This window comes from Pezoporus wallicus, unplaced genomic scaffold (assembly GCF_028554395.1).
Source record: "Pezoporus wallicus isolate ANWC-B61680 ecotype Strahan unplaced genomic scaffold, APGP_CSIRO_Pwel_v1 contig_6472, whole genome shotgun sequence".
Lineage (NCBI taxonomy): Eukaryota > Metazoa > Chordata > Aves > Psittaciformes > Psittacidae > Pezoporus > Pezoporus wallicus.
In genome coordinates, this window is record NW_026641049.1 from 128,567 (window position 1) to 148,272 (window position 19,706).

Consider the following 19,706-nt stretch of genomic DNA (forward strand, 5'->3'; position numbering starts at 1 on the left):
ATAGAGTTCTGGAGGACTGTGCAAGCAAGGCAGGGGGTGGCCCCCACAGGTGGCTGGAGACCGGACCTGGGAGGAGAATGTGGAGGAAGCTGTGGGGGCTAACCAATACTGTTATGCCAAGAAGGAGTGGCTGAATACCACTCCTATGTATGTGTGAACTGCGTCACAAATAAAGGAGAAGTTGCTTATCACCCATATTGGGTTGGCCTGTCTGCTTCTCCTCGCCGCTTACAGTTACTAGGGAAGACAGACTGTGAAACCCTCATCTGGCTTTAACAGCTGCTCAAGAAACAATCCACATAGGGCTCAGGTCTGCCCATGGCTGCAGGCTCAGCACTGGTGTACCCATCACCAAGACTTCTCTTTAAAGCACTTACTTAGAATATGCAGGGATAGGACAAGGGGGAATAGCTTTAGGCTGACAGAAGGTACATTTAGATTAGATATTAAGAAAAAATTCCTTACCATGAAGCTGGCAAGACACTGACACAGGTTGCCCAGAGAAGCTGTGGCTGCCCTATCCCTGGCAGTGTTCAAGGCCAGGTTGGATGGGGCTTGGAGAAACCTGGTCTAGAGGAAGGTGTCCCTGCCTGTGGCAGGGGTGTTGGAAGTAGATGAGCTTTAAGGTCCTTTCCAACCCAAACCATTCTGTGATTCTATGTATGTATCTACACCTCCTGTTACCACATACAGATTTATCAGACAAATTCATGAACAAAGGGAGCAAATTACTCAAAGCATTAGTTAGCTTTCTGTAGACCCCTTTCTTCCACCTGAGAAGATGCAGTGTTGTAGGGATTCCAAAATGAATTCAGCTCTAACAGAGGCTGTGTGGAAGCAGCTTTTTTGCTGTGCACAGATACGAGATTAAATGAAGAAGGTGGGTGTCATGAAGGAGGGAGGCAGACACTGAACTAATGTTTTCTAATCAAAACAGAATCTGTCTGTAAGATGCAGGAGGAGGGTTCCATATCAAGTAAACAAATAATTGGTTTATTTGTCTGTTCTTTGTGCTCTTTGGTTACTTAGGGTGGTTTTGGGTTTTGGTGGGTTTTTTCTTTTATTTTTTTGTGCTGATGAAGAAAAGGGAGACTGTGATGCCATTCTAAAGGAAAGTACTGAAGATAACCTGCTGAGGAGGGTGTCCATTTCCCACTAGTGTTATGCTGCAGGTAGTGGTGGTTCATAATGCACAAGTGATGAAGTCAGTCCATTCTCTGGCAGTTCCAAAAAGTGCCAGCAGACTGTTAGCAACTCCAGTAAAAGTGAACTGTATTTTCTATGCCAATCCCAAATCTATATGAAGTCATTGTTAATGGCAATTAACTACATTATAGAATGGCTTTAAATCGTAAGAAAAAATGTACTGTTCTCTTTAGTTTATGAGAAAACTGTTGAAAATACAGACTGTAACCTGGTAGTTCTTCCTTTTAGTGTGGGAAAATTTCTACTCCTTTATAGTCTTCCCCCTACATTTGAAGAAATTTATCGGATCTGAAAACTAAAAAAATTTGGCCTGATATGTCATTATGTCTAAAAGAAAGATTTTTAATAGCTAATATTTATTTTATTAGAAGGCAAATCAAGTGATTTTATACTTTTCCAAGGAGTTTATATACACTACTCATACACTGAAAATGTAGTGTTATCCAGTTCTGGAATGTCCCTACAGTGAGGGTTTGGCTCACTGAAATCATTGCATGGGCTCACTCATCAACACTAGCATGAAATTCATTGTGAGGTGGTGCTGGCACACGTTTAGCCCTGAAATATGCACGCAGTTTCATTCTGTGGGTAAGCTGGATTTACCTAGCTGTTCCGTCTTTAGTGAGGTGCAGCAGTCTTACCTGCTGTCAACAAGTTGAGCAGTTTTTCCATGATCCCTAGGTTGCGTCCGCAAGCGCACTCCAATTTTACCTACGTTTATATGTATCCTTAAATCTAAAAAATGTGGATTGTTTGCTATTAGGGCTGTTAATGAGAAAAAACATGTAGATAGGGCAAAGATATGCCAGTGTATGGAATCAAAGCTTTAGGAGACACTAAAATACAGCTATGCCAGTGCCTGAGTGAAAGTGCTTTTCCAGCGACACCAAGCCACCATATGCACCCACCCGGTATACACTACGTGCTGCACTGGGGTTGCGTAAGGCGGTTTAACACTCTTTCAACAAACAACAAAACTAATGTGCTCCCAGCTCGGAGGGCTGAATGGTCGCGATCGCGGCGCGGTTTCCTTCCCTTGGTAACCTATCCGAAGGCCACAACCCGGTTCTCCTTCTTCTCTGCCCGGCAGGAGGCCTCAACCGCCATCAGCAGGTACGAACGGCGAGGCTCCTCAAGAAAGCAGTCAGCCCGCACCTCCTCGGCCTCCGCAGCGCTTCAAGGCCGGGCTGCAACCGGCAGCTGTCCCTCCCCTTACTGCGGCTCTCGCTCGTTGCTACAGAAAACGAACCACCCCACCCCTTTCCCACCGCCCTTTCCAGACCCGCGCCTCAGCAACACCACGGCCCCTCCTGCCACTCAGGCCCCGCCTCCCCCACATCCGGGAGCCGGGGCGGGCCGGCGCCTGCTGTGCCGACTGTTGCCGCGCGCGTGCGCGGGGAGGGTCCCTTGCAGCTCCTGTCGCGCCGCTGCCGGAGCCGCTGCTGGTCCCGGCTTCCCCTCAGCGTCCTTGCCCGCAATATGCCTCCACTGCCCTCGGGCTGCTCGCCATGCTGGGGACCTGCAGGCGCCTCTCCTCCCTGCTCCTGGGGCTGGCGGCCGCGACCCTGCTGCTGCTGTTGGGGCGGCCGCCTCTCGTCGACGGTGGCGAAGCCACCCACCCGCTGCAGCAGCTGGCGGCGCTGCCGATGGGGGACCCTGCCGCCGCGGCGGCCTCAGGTACCGATCTCCGCCCCCGCCCCCGTCGTTCCCACTGCCGGGCGGATACCTCTGTTTCCTGCCTACCTTGTGGAGATTGCTTCTGGCCAGGACCGCCCCGCTGCGATCCTCTTCTCCCGGGGCCGGCGTCCCCCCTCGCAGCTCCTGCCGAGTTGCTGAGGGGCGTGTTGCTTCGATCGGGTGCCAGTCTGTGCATTCCAGGCGTTGCGCTGCCGTGCGAGGGCCGAGCTTTGTTTTTAATGAAGCAGGTAGCGAAGCCGTGGAGGCTGCTTCTGCGGGGAGAGCAGGATCCATCTTTAATATCGCAAGATCTGTATGCAGCTGCCGTAGCATGTCACCAGTAGTCGTGTTTGTGCCCTAGCTCTGGAGATACTCAAGTGCCAGACAGAAGGGCTCCGGGGAAGGAGGGCTCTACCCATTCTCGATTGCTGGCAGGAGTCACCAGAGCGAGAGATGTGTGTGTGTGTATATATATATATATATAAAGTACAAAAATATTACACACATGCATTTCTATATATCTATTTATATCGATATAAAAATAAATGAAACCTAGCTGGTAACATTGGCAAGTGTCATAAGCTTATCAAAGGAGAGATGGGGCTGCTGAGCTCAGTAGTTTTTGTGTCTCCCCTGCAGAATGAGGAAATACGATGTTCTTTCAACAGCTGAGAGTATGAAAATAATGCGCTTATTTCAGCTTTAGGCCTTGGTGTTACAGTCAAACCCCTTGTAGAACTGGGTCAAGTGATAAGGTTTTCTGTCATCTGGTTTAAAAAATACGTGTGCATTTTGAAGTGTTACTGGCTCAAAATAGGATAAAAGCCTAATATTTTTCTTGACATGCTGCCTTTCACCAAAGAATTTCAAAGTGGTTTCAATCATGAATTATTTAAGACCCTTCATCACTGAGGTGCTGGGCACATCACTAGAGCGTATGTTTCTTTTTAATGATATATATGCATGTTTCTATTTCCAGTTGAATTCAGGGAAGTAAAAATTGTTTTTAGTTTTAGGCATATGGTTAGTATTTTGCTGAATTGAAGCAAATTTACAAGGCTGCCAAAGTATGTATGTTTATTAGGAAATATAAGCAAAGGTCTTGAGTTATGTTTTGATGTAGAGCTATAAACTAGATTTGGTAGAATATCAACACATTCTTAAAATGCCTTGATATTTGCCCTTTGGTTTCTTTCTTGTGTGGATTTGGGTTTCTAGTTGGTTTTTTTGTTTGTTTGTTTTGGTTTTATGTTTTTTTTTTCAAATGCTTGAACTATAGGACTTTAAAGGAGGGTATTTGATGGACAGCTTGGTTCTTGTTTTTTCTCTTGAACTGACGATTTTTCATTATTTTAATTATTTTCATTATTCTGTTTCTAACCGTGCTTGTAGCAGAATATACGATGAATCACCCAGCAGCAAACCCCAGCATCTGGCAGCATTTCTAGCTTGGGCAGTGAACATTTTGCTGGTTAAAAATTGAGTGCCTTCCCAAAAGGGACAGTTTTTGTAATTTGATGATCCTCTTTGGTTTCACATACTGCTTTATTTTCAAGAAGCTCTAATACCTTATTGCCTTCAGCCCTGGCTAAAATCTTTGTTGGTACCAGTTTGATGCTGATGCTATTGGTTTGCTGCTGTTGCTGCTGCAGGCCCATGTGCCTCATTGCTGTTGCTTTCTTTTATTTGCTTTTTTTGCTTCATAGGTTTTGAGGTACTGGAGTCCTGGAAGTGTTTTATAGTATGCAGCTTTCATGATCAGTCCCAATTTATGAATGTTTAAAATTATAATTTAAATGTATGCTCAGCATTTGTTTGTGTTATGTTTAAATACAAGTTAAAGCTTTATTTCACTTTTTGGTTAGCTTTCTAAATGATCTTGATTAATTTCTTTAATAAAGAATTTGTAATAGCCAGTAGTGATTAATCTTTTAAAAAGGCAAGCTTATCTCTGCTACAAAACTTTCATTATTCTGAAGAAGCTGCTAAGCACCTTTGGGTTTTGTATGGTATTTCCTTTCAGTAAGGCGTGTAAGTAATTTTTTGCTAGATGAACATTTCTGAAATTTTAAAAAGGAAGAACCTGGCTGCAGAGATGTATTTTTGAGATACTAAATGTCTTTTTTCCATTAAATTATCTTTTGATGGTTTACAGCTGAAAGGTAGGCAGGATAAATTGCTGTTGCCTTTCCAGCAGAAGACTGGTAGCAGAGTAATCCCTAAGGGGAATGCTCTGAAGAGGCCACTCCTGAAACAGCTGCAGGTCCTGTGCTGGGAACTGCCAGGCTAGCAGTAGCTTCTGGAAGTAAGAGGAAGTTTTGGCTGATTTTGGATTTATGACGTGTGTTTGTGACCCCAGTGTTGCTGGAGTGAAGAAGCTTTATCCACCTAAAATAGGGAAGGTGCAGAGCTAAGGCTGGAGTTAACAACCTTTTGTCATAGGACATTCCTGTATGGATGTGCCTGTTCTGTTCAGCCTAATTACACAGTTTTACAGATCAGTTCCCTCCTGGATTAACAGACTTTGGTTAGTGTTACTATTATGCTGTCTGAGAAGAAATGCTAAAGTCAGCACAGCTGGATGCAAAGATTTGGGAGTGCGGATTCTACTGCTGCCGTGTAAATGCAGCAATGAGAGAAGATAGTTGCACATCATGACTGAATAGGAATTGGTTTTGTTCATCTCTTGTTTCTTCTTCCTTAAAAACAACAACAAACTTACCACTGCCAAAAGAAGTAAGTAAATTCTAAAGGCAAGGCAGAGATGTGCCTTGTGTCACAGTTTATGGAGTTACTCTGACTCATGTTATCTAACAGATGTAACTGTTCTTCCAAATTTTAGGAAAAAATATTTGGGGAGAGAAGGATGGGTCTGTGGCTAGAGTGACTGCTGAAGTGGAGAACCTGTCTTGGTTCTCTGTTAAATTCATAGTGAGTTTTCGCATTTTCTGTGTGGCAGTTTAGAAGTCTGCGCTCTGGTGTGCAGAAGTGATTAAAGAATAGTCCCCAGGAGCTTTGACTACTCAGCACTCAAGTCAGCGGGCTTGAGCACAGAATTCAGTAAATACAGCCCTGGCTTTGATCCAGGCAAAGTTGGCTTTGTTTCCCTTATTCCCTTTTGCTTATCTTTATGGGAGATATGTTGTGTTCTTTAATGCTTAAAAACCTTGAAGATATTCTGGATGTGATGCATTGTTATTCTCCTTATAATGCAGATACTGTGCAATAAACAGCATGGAGACCACGAATCGAGTGATACTTCACTGCATCAGCTTCATGGCAGATCTCACGTACACTGAATGAGCAAGATTCTTCTGGAAAAAACAGCAGTTCTGTAAATAGAAGCTGTCACGTTACGTATAGACAGCACATAGGACAACATACACCATTGTATTATCATAGAGTGACTTGCCATCATATTTGTTATATACCATTCAGAATCTGCTTCACATTCCAGAATTCAGGAAAAAAAAATATTTTGCCACTATTTTATTTTATTCTAGGCAGGTGGCTTTGCATAGAATGCAAAGATTAGCTTGATTTTTGTCAGGTGAAATTAAATAAGTGCTAACATCTAGGAATGGTGCTGAACAAAGGAGAGGAGAGAATGGCAATCACTGTGCATATTTATACAGTTCTGTTTGTTGAGACAAATGAGAAATATGTGATTGTTGGCAAACCCAAAAGAGAATAAGAGATTACTCATGTTGGAACAAAATCACTGCCTGGATACTACCTGTGGAATTTGATTCTGTGCCCATTTCCCAATATAACTTGCTTGCATGTGTTGATAAGTTGCTATCTAATGCAAAGCAGTGTTCTAGATAAGAGATTTCTAATTAAGCTTGTTTTAAAGTCTTGTACATTGTCTTATTCTTCCTGATCATTCAAGGAGGAGATACCTTTCTCCTGCTTCCTTTTTATGAGATACTGGAAGAGAAATATTTCTCTGATGCATCTCTGTGTGACTTATTGTTTTTCTCATCTTTGTTTTCAATGTTTCTAGTTGTGAAATATTTTTCCTAATGGTATGTATATTGGTACGTAGGTGGCACTTACGTATTTAGATGAGTATTTGGTTTTGATACCTTGTTCTGCTTTTGAATTTGAGCAATAACACATAATGATGCAGTTAAAAATGGTGCTGTGTGACTGGCTTGTTTGTTACTTGGTGGAACAACTTCTACAGTTTAGTGTCTCTATAGTAGTCACTGGGCAGGGGATTAGTACAGCAGCAGTAAATCCAGTTCTGTTCTGGAGATTCTGTAGCAGTCAGATACAAATGTCAAGAAAATTAGTGAGGAGTTAAAAGCCATATAGGAGATTCTGTAGCATTCCTATAAAGAAGGAAATTCAGTAGTTTTCATGGGTGACTGATTACATAGAATACAGTTCCTGTTTAAGAAGTAAGGGCTGTCTAACTAGGGGCTTCTGAGCAGCACTGGGGTTAATTGCTTTATACAGCTGGCAACACAACCTTCATATCCAATAGGTATTGGAATATAACCTGGTCAGGGAAAAGATCTATTTTTAGGTTGTCAAAGCTAATGGGTTAAATTGTAGTAATTTTTTTCTATTTGGACATGGAAGAGATGGATTGCAGTCTTTAAAGTAAAACTTCTGATTTGATACATCAGATGTAAACTTTTGTTAGGAATCGATGTTGTTTCTTATATGAAGAACCTTAATTAAATTTTGCAAACCTGGCTTTTGATATGGTAAAAAATAATTCTTTAATTATGAAATAGAACTCCAAAAGCGTTACATGTGCACCCCAGCAAAAAGGTTTAATGCGACTATCTCCAGCTGTGGGAATAAGCTCAGAGAATGTCCTTTGATTTGCTGTTCAGTTTTCTCAGCATTCTCAGCCTATGGGATTTGTGAGAATGGTTTCTCAGTTAGGTGAGAAAGTAGAGAAAGAATGTAAGACTTAGACTAGTCCTGATTTATTGGAGGTGATGTTCTTAAGTGACTTAGCTTTCTGTGCTGATCTAAGGCTTAATAGTACATTGGAGTATCAGGATAGGCATTAGGACACTGGTGATAAAGCATCTGAAGTTTGATACAGAAGTGAATAATGAAAACAAAATAGTCACAGATAATTTCATTTATTAGTCCACATGTTCCATGATTTAGGTCACTCAGTTGCTAACACAAGGAAAAAAGGAGTTTGGGGTTTTCCATGGTAGATCACAAATGAAAAAACACATACTTTTTTATTTTTGAGAAAGAGAATCAATATAAACAAAAAGGCACTGAGAAATTCTGAAGAGGTAGGCAACTCTTCTGTGTTCAAAGCTTCGTGGGAGCTTGTAATATACAGCATCATGCTCTGTACTTCAGAAAACTTGATTTCAATAAACTTAATAGTAGCTTTCATTAGAAAAAAATGAGAGAGACAAAGGCAGAAATGTGATTTAGCTTTCACAGAAATGGGACACAGTTATGCAGTGTGAAGTGGCAGGAAATAAGAGTAATCAGTAATGAGAGGAAGCTACCTAATGCAAGGTGGTATTTTTTTGCAGTTTTTATTTGTTTTGTCAGTTTCATTACTTCTTGTCAGTCTGTTGGCAGAATATCATCAAAAGCCAGTTGATATGTAAAAACATTCACAGAGTTGCTGTCAGGCTAAGAAAAAGGCCGTTTCAGAATTTGGAATGCAACTGCTGTCTGGGCTCCTGGGGATCTGTAGCATGCTTTCTCTGTGAACTAGCTCAGTAGGTGAAATCTTTGAAGACGGAGGCAAAGATCTGAGAGGAAAGCTTACTTGAAATAAACCCAATTTTTGTCAAACTTAGAAAAATAGGGCAGGTTACTTTGTTGTCTTGAAAGTTGCATATTTCTATATTTGTTATACTCTTTTGTAATGAATGGGGCTTTGAGGCACAATGTGAGCAGATGAGTCCTCTTTATTAGTCTTGGTACTTCATCGAATTCCTAATTCATAGATTTGCAATCTGGTGTGCTGTAGGAGCACCCAGATCCCACGACCCAGAATCTCCATTGCATCATAGGGGTTAGTGTACTCTTGAATAATGCTTCTGTGTTCAGTAGAATGAAACTACCAGATACAGCTCCTTCTACCTATCTTGCCAGAGGTGGTTCAGCACACCTCATGTGTGCTCCTAAACTGTCATTTTTCCATGCAAGTCTACAAGAAGTTGCATTCAGCAGGCTGAAAAGCAGGTATTGTATTTCTAGCTTTGTGTTTTTCTGGCACTAGTTGTAGAGAAAGCATGAAGTTTGAAAGCAATTTTCATGCTAGCACATGATGAGGGGAGGATGTGAGTATGCACAGCTTTACAAGCAGCAATATGAAAGCGTATTTGATGAAACACCCTGTGCTAGGGAACTTAAGGTTAGGAAGCTCAAGAGAATGAATTAAACTTCAGGAGTGCCCTCTTTCCATTTGTCTAGCTTGTAGGGGATATGTCACTCAAGCTCTTATTTTCAGTTGGAATAGGCACTCCAGATCCATCCAGCAGAACAGCTGGGTCCCTGTGAAAGGGCAGGTCTTCCAAACCATGGCTGATGCTGTAGCATAGACAGAACATATGCTCGTACAGTCCCATCACATCTGTTCACATACGCTGAAGAGACATTCTGTACAGAGAGTAACCTCTGGTGAATGTATTGCTCTTATTCTGGGAGGGACATAGATCAGAAAGGGATAATGCTTAGATCTCCCATATGAGAGAGCACACATGTACTGTAGTGTGAGCAGGTTCTTGTCACTAGGAGATAAACATCAACAGGCATGGTCCAGTATGTGTGGAGGACACTCCAAAAGCACTGGTTACCTTAAACATGGCTTCTTAGGCAGAACACAAAACTATCATACGGCACCAGCAGTTTTGTCAAGTAAAACACTATTGCATGCTGTGAGTTTTGTGAGCAATTATCAGCTCTCTGTAGATGACGTGAAGAAAAATCTCCTTCTCCTGTTGGACCAGCAGCCATAACCTTCCAAATAATTCTGCTTGCCCTCTGATTGTAAACATATTATGCATTCTTGTAAACAGAATACTGACAGGTCTGCAGTTTAAGGTACATAGAATTGTTGAGGTGGAAAAAACTTTAAGATCATAGAGTTCAAACATTAACCTAACATTGCCAAGTCCACCACTAAACCATGTCCCTTAAATGCCTCATCTACACAACTTTTAAATACGTCCAGGGATGGTGCTTCCACCGGTTCTCTGCGTAGCCTTTTCTAGTGCTTGACAATCCTTTTGGTGAAGGAATTTTTCCTAATATCAAGTCTAAACCTCCCCTGGCACAACTTGAGGCCATTTTGTCTTGTCGCATTGCTTGCTGGGAGAAGAAACAAACACCTGTCTCACTACAACCTCCTTTCAGGTAGTAAGGAACTTTTTTATTATCTTTTACAGCAATAGCCAGATTAAGTTATAGTTGGGCTTTGGTGTTTTTAGTTTTCTCCCTGAAGAACCTCCCGACACCATCCCTCAAACACTGGTGTGTTGCTCCCAGGCTTATCACCAGGCTTGCTTGGTTTTCATAGAATCAGAATAGTTAGGGTTAGAAAGGACCTTAAGATCATCTCGTTCCAGCCCCCTGCCATGGGCAGGGACACCTTGCATTAGACGATGTTGCTCAGTCTCATTTAAAGCTCTTTTAAGGAGCCCTGCAATTGAGGGGAGAAGAATACAGGTAGCATGGGAACTTGACAGGATTCATGCTTCCACCTGATGAGCTTTGGGGTAAAGCATGCACAGACAAAAGGATCTTTGCACAGGAGTTGTTGGGGCAGCATATGTGTGCTCCTGTCTGATGTAGCTTCTGGGATTATCCTGTGTGACCTGCTGGCATTGACAGGGCTGGGGAGTGATGTTCTTTCCTGTCTCATTTGCCTTATTTTCTTCCCCCTTGAATTCTTGTCCTTCTTCCTCGAAGCTGTGATTATGCTTCATTGTGTGTGTTCAAAAACAGTCTCCACTGATTGAAAGACCTAAATCAGACTTCAAGTTCTTATCCTTTACAAATTGGAAATGAGACAGTTGAAGGAAATGGATTGAGGTCAGTTTGTACTGCTGGACTTTCCACATTACCCTTCTTGCTTCAGCATTCTGCATTTACTGTTGATGGTACCTAAGATAGTGCAGTTCTACCAGTGAAAGAGGCAAGAGGTGGCATGTCATTGAGATTACATGGAAATAAATTGTTACTTTTGGTGGGTTAGAGAGAGGGGGGGGGGAAAAGATCTTATCCCTCTACCTTCTGATGTTCCTTGTATAATTTTGAAAAATTTGGTAGTTTTGGTGTGGATCTTATGTGAACTGCTGGTAGCTATAGCAGGTTAACCTGCAAATAGCTGTGGGAGGGAGGGGGGGTTTTGTGCTGAATATGATGCAGTGGTTACAGGTATGAGTGCAAAGCACATACTGAGCCATGTGCATTAGGAGGTCATGAAGCAGCAAAATACAGAGATTCTGGGAACTGCTTCAATATGTGTCCAGCATACTCTCTTGGAAGTGCGTTATTGACATGACCACTGCACCCCAAAAGCACTCCAAGGTCTGTAGAGTGTTGTTCGATTAATGAGTTCTTTAGCCTGTACAACTGTTTGCCTGAGTGCCTTTACTGAACACAATTCCGTTATAGCCATCAGTGACCCATTATGAGGCATTTTATTTTTGGAGGAAAAAGGTGAATTAGGGGTGAGGTTTTGGTTTTTTTTTTTTGTTTGGTTTTTTTTTTTTTTTAGTTTTTAGGTGGTCTTTGTTTGCTTCTCCTGAAATGTTTTCTTTTGGTTTACATCCTTTTGTGTCTTTATTTCTTGTTAATCTTTTACCTGTATTCAACAATTGATCTTTCCCACTAGAGCATCCATGTAGTTTTCAGGTTTCATGTTGCAGGTTACTTCAGTTGCAGGTGTGACTGATCCTTTCATTAGTCAAACTGATTTTACTTTCAGAATTATCAGTATTTCTGTTTTCATTGACTGCAAATGTTACCAAGTAAGGCCATGCAAGATAAAGTATATCTTTTCATCCCATTTCAGTAATAGAATATAGAATTTACATCAGGTTGTGAGCCCCAAATTGGTAGGATGCTGTACTCCTGCTAAAATATCGAGCCAGATTTGCTAAGTGTAATAAAATTAGCATCTGAAATAAGCTGCAGTCAAGTGAAGATGATGTTTATTCTGTATGGATTTTTCTTTCAGTGTTTTCTGTGATTTTAAAGTAACTGTGAGCATCTGGAATTGTGGAGATTATTTAGGCTGGAGGGGATATAAGGAGTGCTCTATGCTTTAAGCATGGTTGACACTGAATTCACACGTGGGATTTGTTTCATGTCAGGCCATGAAAGCTTCCAAGAATGGAGAATCTCTCTGGACAGCTGTAGCTCAGTAGCACTCAGCTGCTTGCTCATCCTCCCCCTTCCCACCTCCAGATGGTATGGGGAGGAGAATTGGAAGAATGTAAACCCTACAGGTTGAGATTAAGACAGTTTAATAACTAAAGTATAGTATAATACTACTACCAATAATAATGATAAGGGAAATAACAAGGGGAGAAAATGTAAAACTAAAAGAGGAAAGGCAAAAAAAACAGTAAACCCTAAGTGATGCACAGTACAATTGCTCACTACCTGCTGGGACCCAGCCAAACCAAAGCAGCGATTGGTCCCTTCTGGGTAACTCCCCGCAGTTTATATACTGGGCATGATGTGTGGTGGTATGGAATACCCCTTTGAGTAGTTAGGGTCAGGTGTCCTGTCTGTGCTCCCTCCTGACTTCTTGTGTCCCTTCTAATGGCAGAGCACGAGAAAATTAAAGACCTTGACCAAGGTATGCAGTACTGAGCAACAACTGAAACATTGATGTGTTATCAGCATTATTCCCAGACTAAAGCCAAAACACAGTACTGTACCAGCTACTAGAAAGAAAATTAACTGAATCCCAGTGAAAACCAGGATAGCAACCTGTTCCAATGATTGTTTACCCTGAGAAAGAAAAAAAATCTTCTCATGTCCGGTCAGATCCCTGCAATTTTTGACTGTTGCCTTTTGTTATCCTGCTACGCGTCTTGACAGAGAACTTGGCTCTGTCTTCTGGCTAAATTCATGGGTATTAGAAGGCTGTTGTTTAGGTCCCCTGAAGTCTTTCCTTTGTGAGGTTTAACAAGGCTGACTTCTTCTGTGGGTCCGAAATTGAATGCAGTTCCAGATGTAGTCAAGCAAGTGCTAAATAGAAGGGGTTACTTGTCTTGCTCTATTTGTTGTGCTTCTTTTGGTACCTCTGCAGTGTGCTGTTTGCCTTCATCTCTTCTGAGGTGCACTCCTGGCATGTTTAGCTTTTTGCTCACCAGGACTCCCTTGAGTTTTCAGCAGATCTACTACACTGTCGCTCAGTCTCCTGCAGGTATTGCTGGAAGGGGTCAGATGCATCATTTTGTATTTGTCCCTGTTGAATTTCACAAGGTTCTTGTTGGCTCGTATCTCTGCATATTGATTGCATCCTCAGCTCATTATCATCCACAGACATTTTGTCCCCTCCTCAAATGACTGACTTTGTGCTTGTATGTGACTAGTCTGTCAGCTGCTACTGTTTCTCTTGAAACATCTGCATTTCATTTTGGGTGGACTGTTCTCCTCTAATGCATGTAAATTAGAAGAAAGTGGAATTATATTCTCTGCTGCAGATAAGGGGTTGTTTTATATATACGATGTATGCATTTGGCTCAGCCTGTTGAAATCAATACTAGTGCGTAGCATGGACTTTCGGTTCTGAAATTTGGGAAGAAACCAAATTATTTATTATGACTTATTAATAATAACCTTTATGGGAAAGCTTTTCAAATGAAACTGGAACATTCTCATGTAAGTTATTTTCTATGAGATAGCAAATCTGGTTGATAATTTGTCTGTGCTAATGTAAGCTGGAGTAGGAAGAAGTTCAATGATGTCAAAATATTTCAAAGTATAGGCTACTTTGCTGGAATGAATAAGGAGATGCTTGACCCCTCCAACTATTATAGACACTAGTGGAATTATAAAACACTTTTTCAGGTCATTGTGGATAATAGTTTTCCTTTGTTTTGAAGACTTTCATTAAGTGACTGAACAGGAGAAATTGGTAGTTTTATGTTGCGTAAATGCAGGACATCAGTAGAGCATGTGTTTGGAACAATAGAAGCTATTAATAATATAAATTATGCCTTGTGATAAATATCACAGGAGCTTGTTTCGTTGCCTGTGAGAACAAGAGAGAAAACTTGCTCTCATTGGGCTGAAGGAAAGATTTTCTTTGGATTACGGACCATGGATGTTGAGAAAATCCTCTAATTAAATTGACAGGGATAGAGACCTAGCAAAACATTTGTGTGCATAGTTTTGGTGCAGAGTGGGGCAAGAGAATCTATCATTCCCCTCTCTTTTTTAAAACTTTGTTTATGGCATCTGTGAAATTTTACTTAGTTAAAATTAGTAGGGCTCTACAGTGATTTTAATCATCATTTTTCTGAAAACTAATGTCATTTATTGTTAGTTTGTGATTTTTGATTGTTCACCTCATGAAACTCAATAAAAAATTATGTATGAAAGAGATACTAGGTTGTAGGTTGCTCTTGTTTTGTTGCTGCAGTATGTATTTCCTAACTAGTGCATTAAAAAATCCCCATCCCACATGTACAGGACTACAGTTAAGACATGCTGACCTGCAACCTTTCAACTGTATTTTCTCCATGTTTGTTTTTACACACTGGCATTCTTCCAAGGGTTTAGAGGGCCTTTTTGCATAAGTGAAAAGATAAACACTGCAAATATCTTTAATCAGTAGTATTGATACAGAGGGTTGACCATTGTACAGGGGGGTAGTACAGGGGGGTTGTACAAGGGGGTTGTACGGGGGATTGTACAAGGGGGTTAGAGGAATTTTTTTAAACAAAAGGACTATCTGTTGTAAATGCCTGCTAAGCAGAACAGAGACCTCCGGTCCTGTTAATAAGCAGACACCTGAATCTACTGATAAAGGGGAGAAGCAGAGGATTTACGGCTGGGACACTGATCAAACTCTACTGATAAAGGGGAGAAGTAGAGGATTTACAGCTGGGACACTGACCAAACTCTAAGGCCACACGTAAAGACTAAAAAAGGTGAAAAGTGCAAGAAGAGGAAGACATTTACTTCATCTTGAAGACCCCTACCCAGAGGAGGAAGACTCATTTACTTCATCTTGAGACCCCTGCCCATGACCAGAGGGGGCACTGCGCAGGCGCAGAGGACCTTCTGGCTCATTATAATACGAAGCGGGGATAGGACATGAATATGTATAGGCGTGTTGTGCAACCTTATGAATATGTATAACTTTAGAGAATAAATGTAGAGGGAAACAACACTGAGGTACGCATGACTTTGAGGAATTATCCCCGTGTGTCTCAGCGCTGAATAAAAAGCATACCTACTTTACAACTTTAACGAGTTGTGGAGTCAATCCGCGCATCAGTATGAGATTTTGCAGCTTTTGGGGGAGAGTATTTTCAGCATAGTGATGAGCATGTTACTGAATAATGTGACTGAATGCAGCAGTAGTTTTCCTTTGTTAATGGTGAGTAACATGCACTGACATTTGAGTTACTAGTTTGTAGGTTGTATTATGCCACTGTGGGGTTATACAGGCAAATCTGTCTTAAGGTTAAAATCTTCAGGTCATTGAATGTCATACTTGAAGAGGGTACTGCTTTGTTTTCCTGTGGGTTTTTTTTGTCCACTCTTCCAAATTAAGGGGATGTTTGAACTTGCAGAGATATTTTTCAGCTAATTCCACCACTAAGAATTACATGAGACAAATCCTGTACCGATCCCATTAGGTTAAAAAATAAATTAAAAAAAAAAAAAAATTTATGCTACAGGGTTACTGGAATGTTCTTCCGCTATCCAAATATAGTGACCATTAAAGGGTAAATTTGACAAATCATTAGAACTTCTCTGTAAGAAACAGAAGAAATTCCCTGTGAGAAATGGTCTCATTTGTCAAGGAGATGATGCTGAATGATTTTTTTTTCATTTGTTTTCTGTTTACATAATGAAGTTTTGATTGTGAAGGTGGTAAGTGGGAAATGCATGTTGTTTGCTTATCCCCTAATAGGTCTTAAGGGTATATAATGCAGTGTATTTCAGGTAGCATATTTAAAGTAGAATATTATGCAGATACTAATATTTCCCTTCTCTATTTTTTCCTGGTATTCTGTAACGAAGTGTGAAATTTTAATACTCACTTTTTGATTCTCTCAGTACTGATGCAAGGTAGAATGCATCAGTCATTTAAAAAAATACAGGCAGTCATTAAAAGAAATAATGAAAGAGCAGCATTACAGGTTTATTATTAGACAGTGAGAAAGCTGAGATAACTTATAATGGCCTCTGAAATGCCTGAGCAAATGCCTGAGCAAAGGTGTTCTATTTTATAGGCTTCAGGAGCTCTGTTACTGATATATACTTGCTTATTTAAATCTCTTTCACTTGCAAATTCATCTTTAATTGATATGTGAGTTTTACTTATTTTTGGTCTTGTGCTATTAATATTTTATCTCTGATATGATTACAGAAGATGATATTTAAAATAAATAAATCCTAAATAAGCTGCAGATTGCGGCATTTAATTTTATCTGCTTCATATGTCCCTTGCCACAGGAAGGTGAATTTCTTAGCTTCCATTTTCCATGGTAACCAGAGTTTTGAGAACCAGGCTGGCTGATGCAACAAAATAGCAGGAAATAAAAAGGCAAAGTTGTTATGGTAATTGTAATAGTAGTTGTCAGAGCTTCACTAGCAGGTGTCAGTTCTGAATTTAGTTGAAATTTCTTATTATTTATGCCAATAGACACGTACAGCAAGATATGAAACACAGTTCTGTACTGAAAATTCTGGTTTGTTGTATCTTGTGAGTTCTCATGTTTTGCCTTGAGTGGTGAAACATTCCAATTTTAATATGTGAGTTGAACAAAGGAGGCATTTAATAGTGAAAAACCACCATGAAACTAGTTACCCAATGAGTACCTTACAGCAGTACATGATATGCACTTGAAAATACTCTAGTGGATGTTTTTTAGTGACATGTGTAGCACACAGCGATAAATAGATACGGGCAAAAAAGTCCCATCTAAATGTCATAGCTGATTTCATGTTCAAATTTCATAGCTCTTAGGTAGTCTGGAAAAGTGTTTGAAGGGTAGTGCTTGATTTCTGTCTATTTTATATGTCTTACTAGGTGCACTTGGAAGTGTTCAGGGGTATATTGCCATTGGATAAGTGAGTTGTTAAGCAGCTTTATGGATTAGCCTGGTGACATTCTTGCATAGTTCTTGGAAGCATGATCATTCCAGGAGGGTGTTTATTGATTGTGCAGTAGTAATCTTGAAGGGTACAGCCTATAATGATCTGTGTTATTTTGTTGATTTTGCAGATCATTAATTTCATCAGTATTTGGCTTGTGTCAGCATTTGTGGAATGAATACTATGCTTACTTACTTTTTTCTGCATCTGGTCTGAGATCTTGCTTTGGAAGTGTAACCAACTACAATGGTATTACTCAGCTGTAGAAGAGGGCTGTTATGTTTGTTGTTTTTATTTATTTACTTAAATAACTCATTAAATCAGTCCACTCCTGCATACAACAGATCTTAAAATAGAAAAAGCTGAAATGTTAATTTACCTGTGGTATAGTACAGATTTTGAAGGCTAAGGCTGCCCAGATAATAAAATGATTCAAATCCAATAATATAATCATAAGCAGTAAAAAATTTGCATGTTTGTGAAGTGTGGTAATTATTTTTTTTATACAGAGCCTTGGGTGACATGGTTTGGTGAGAGGCATCCCTTCCCACAGAAGGGGGGTTGGAGCTAGATTACCTTAAGGTCCTTTCCAACCCTAACAATTCTATGATTCTATGAACTGAAGGTAGTGCTGCAGTCTGTGTCTGTAAAAGTGTGTGACAGAGGTAGATAGCTTCAACATTAGGTAATGTTTATTTGAAAAATATTAGGAGTTTTTAAACTCTCACTTCTCTGAAGAATTAGCACCAAGCAAGTACATCCTACAAGCTGAAGTTTGAAGCTGGCAATATTCAGTCCTGGTTAAATTTAACCTTTCTTTTAAGTTGCTTCTGAATTTGGAGGAATCAATTCAGGAACTTGTGGGGAATTCAGTTTATTGATTTACACTGACCTAATGACTGTTCACTAGTTTGGAAGTCATTACAGTGCCTAAGTACTGATGAGACATGCAGTAAACTAATATTTGAAGGCAGGATTTCTATTAAGAATATGTAATTTTGTTTACCTTCTCTTTAAAAACCAAACTTCCCTTTCCTTGTTTGCTTAACAGCTGTGTTTGTATATGCACAAACATAAGTACAAATATATACCCCTGATGGTATGTGTTGGTATAAAGGAAAATAATTATTTGTCCTGGGTTCAACAGCAGCAGTCATTTTTTCTCCTTCTTAGTAGCCGGTGCAGTGCTGTGTTTTCTTTCACCTGGGAGCAGCACTGATAACACCGATGTTTTTAGTTGTTGCTAAGTAATGTTTACTCTGGCCAAGGACTTTCTGAATCTCATGCCCTCCCAGGGAGGAGGGGAAGCCAGGAGGAAGCAGAGACACAGGACACCTGACCTGGGAGCAGTTACCTGGAAGGGCTAAATTGCTGATTGGGTCAGGTTGGGTATTGGTTGGCAGGTGGTGAGCGGTTCTATTCTCTTCCCTTGTTGTGTCCCTTATCATTATTATTGTTGGTGGTAGCAGTAGTGATTTGTGTTATACCTTAGTTACTGGACTGTTCCTATCTCAGCCCATGGGAGTTACATTCTTTTGATTCTCCTCCCCATCCCTCCTGGAGTGGGGGGCGGAAGCTGGGAGAGTGAGCAAGCGGCTGCCTGTTCTGGGTTGCCAGCTGGGTTTAAACTACGACGTTATTCTAAGTGAAACAAAATTGTTGTAAGTAAATAAATTCAATAAACAACTTTTTTCTTTCTTCTTGTGTGTGTGTAAAAGCAGTAAAATTTCAGTGTTAAATCTATGTAAAGAAATGGTGCTAAGTCTATAAATTTTTTTGCTGAGAAGTAACCTACAATGTTTGACTGAGAAATACAGTCTATTTCTAAGGTAGTGTGATTTTTTTAATTTGTTTCTCTTTGCTGCTAAAATCCCTTTCAGAAAGGAAGGAGGCCTTCTTCTTATTTGTAAAGTATATAATGCTTTTAACAGTACTTTAGCAGGTGGTCATCTTCTTCATACTGCAGTTTTATTATAATGTGAAACTGGGTTTTTGGTCTGTTTTGAACTAAATGAATAATTAGTTTTGACCAAGTAATTTACTTAGAATCATGAAGTTTGCTCTGGATCAGGTGCTGATTTGCCACAGGCAATCCCCTGTAGTAGTTCAGTCTGATAGATTTGAAGTCTCCTTTTAAAGTGTACATCCTGATGGGTTTGTTTCAGTGCTTTTAATTTAATGTAAAGCATTTGCTTTTAATTTAATGTAAAGCATTTCTCACTCTCGTCGTAGTTTATGAAGCTTCTAGAAAAACCTGATCTTTTAGACAAATATTGATCCTTCTTCATGATCAGCGATCTCACAGGCTAAAATATTACAGGGAATCGTCATCAAGGATTACTCCGGGATGGGGTAAATGCTGGGAGGAGGGAGACTGGGCAGAGCTCCACCAAGAAAAGAGGGTATGGGAAAACAGGAACTGGGAAAGAGTTTTCAGAAAGTAGTGAATGAGCAGAAAGCAATGGGAGCAAGGATGACATGTTTTTATTTTAGCTTACCCAAGATTGTTGAGTTTACATGTTTCC

At 40.4% G+C, this 19,706-nt stretch overlaps 1 protein-coding gene across 1 annotated transcript in view; it reads left to right on the forward strand.

Annotated features, from left to right (window-relative positions):
- Window positions 1-2,606: 2,606 nt before the first annotated feature.
- FAM171B (family with sequence similarity 171 member B) overlaps window positions 2,607-19,706 on the forward strand; it is a 34,345-nt gene continuing 17,245 nt past the window's right edge. The window contains exon 1 of the mRNA XM_057421920.1: window positions 2,607-2,883. Within this exon, the coding sequence (XP_057277903.1) occupies window positions 2,715-2,883 (169 nt within the window). The 5' untranslated portion in view covers window positions 2,607-2,714. The remainder of the gene's footprint in view (window positions 2,884-19,706) is intronic.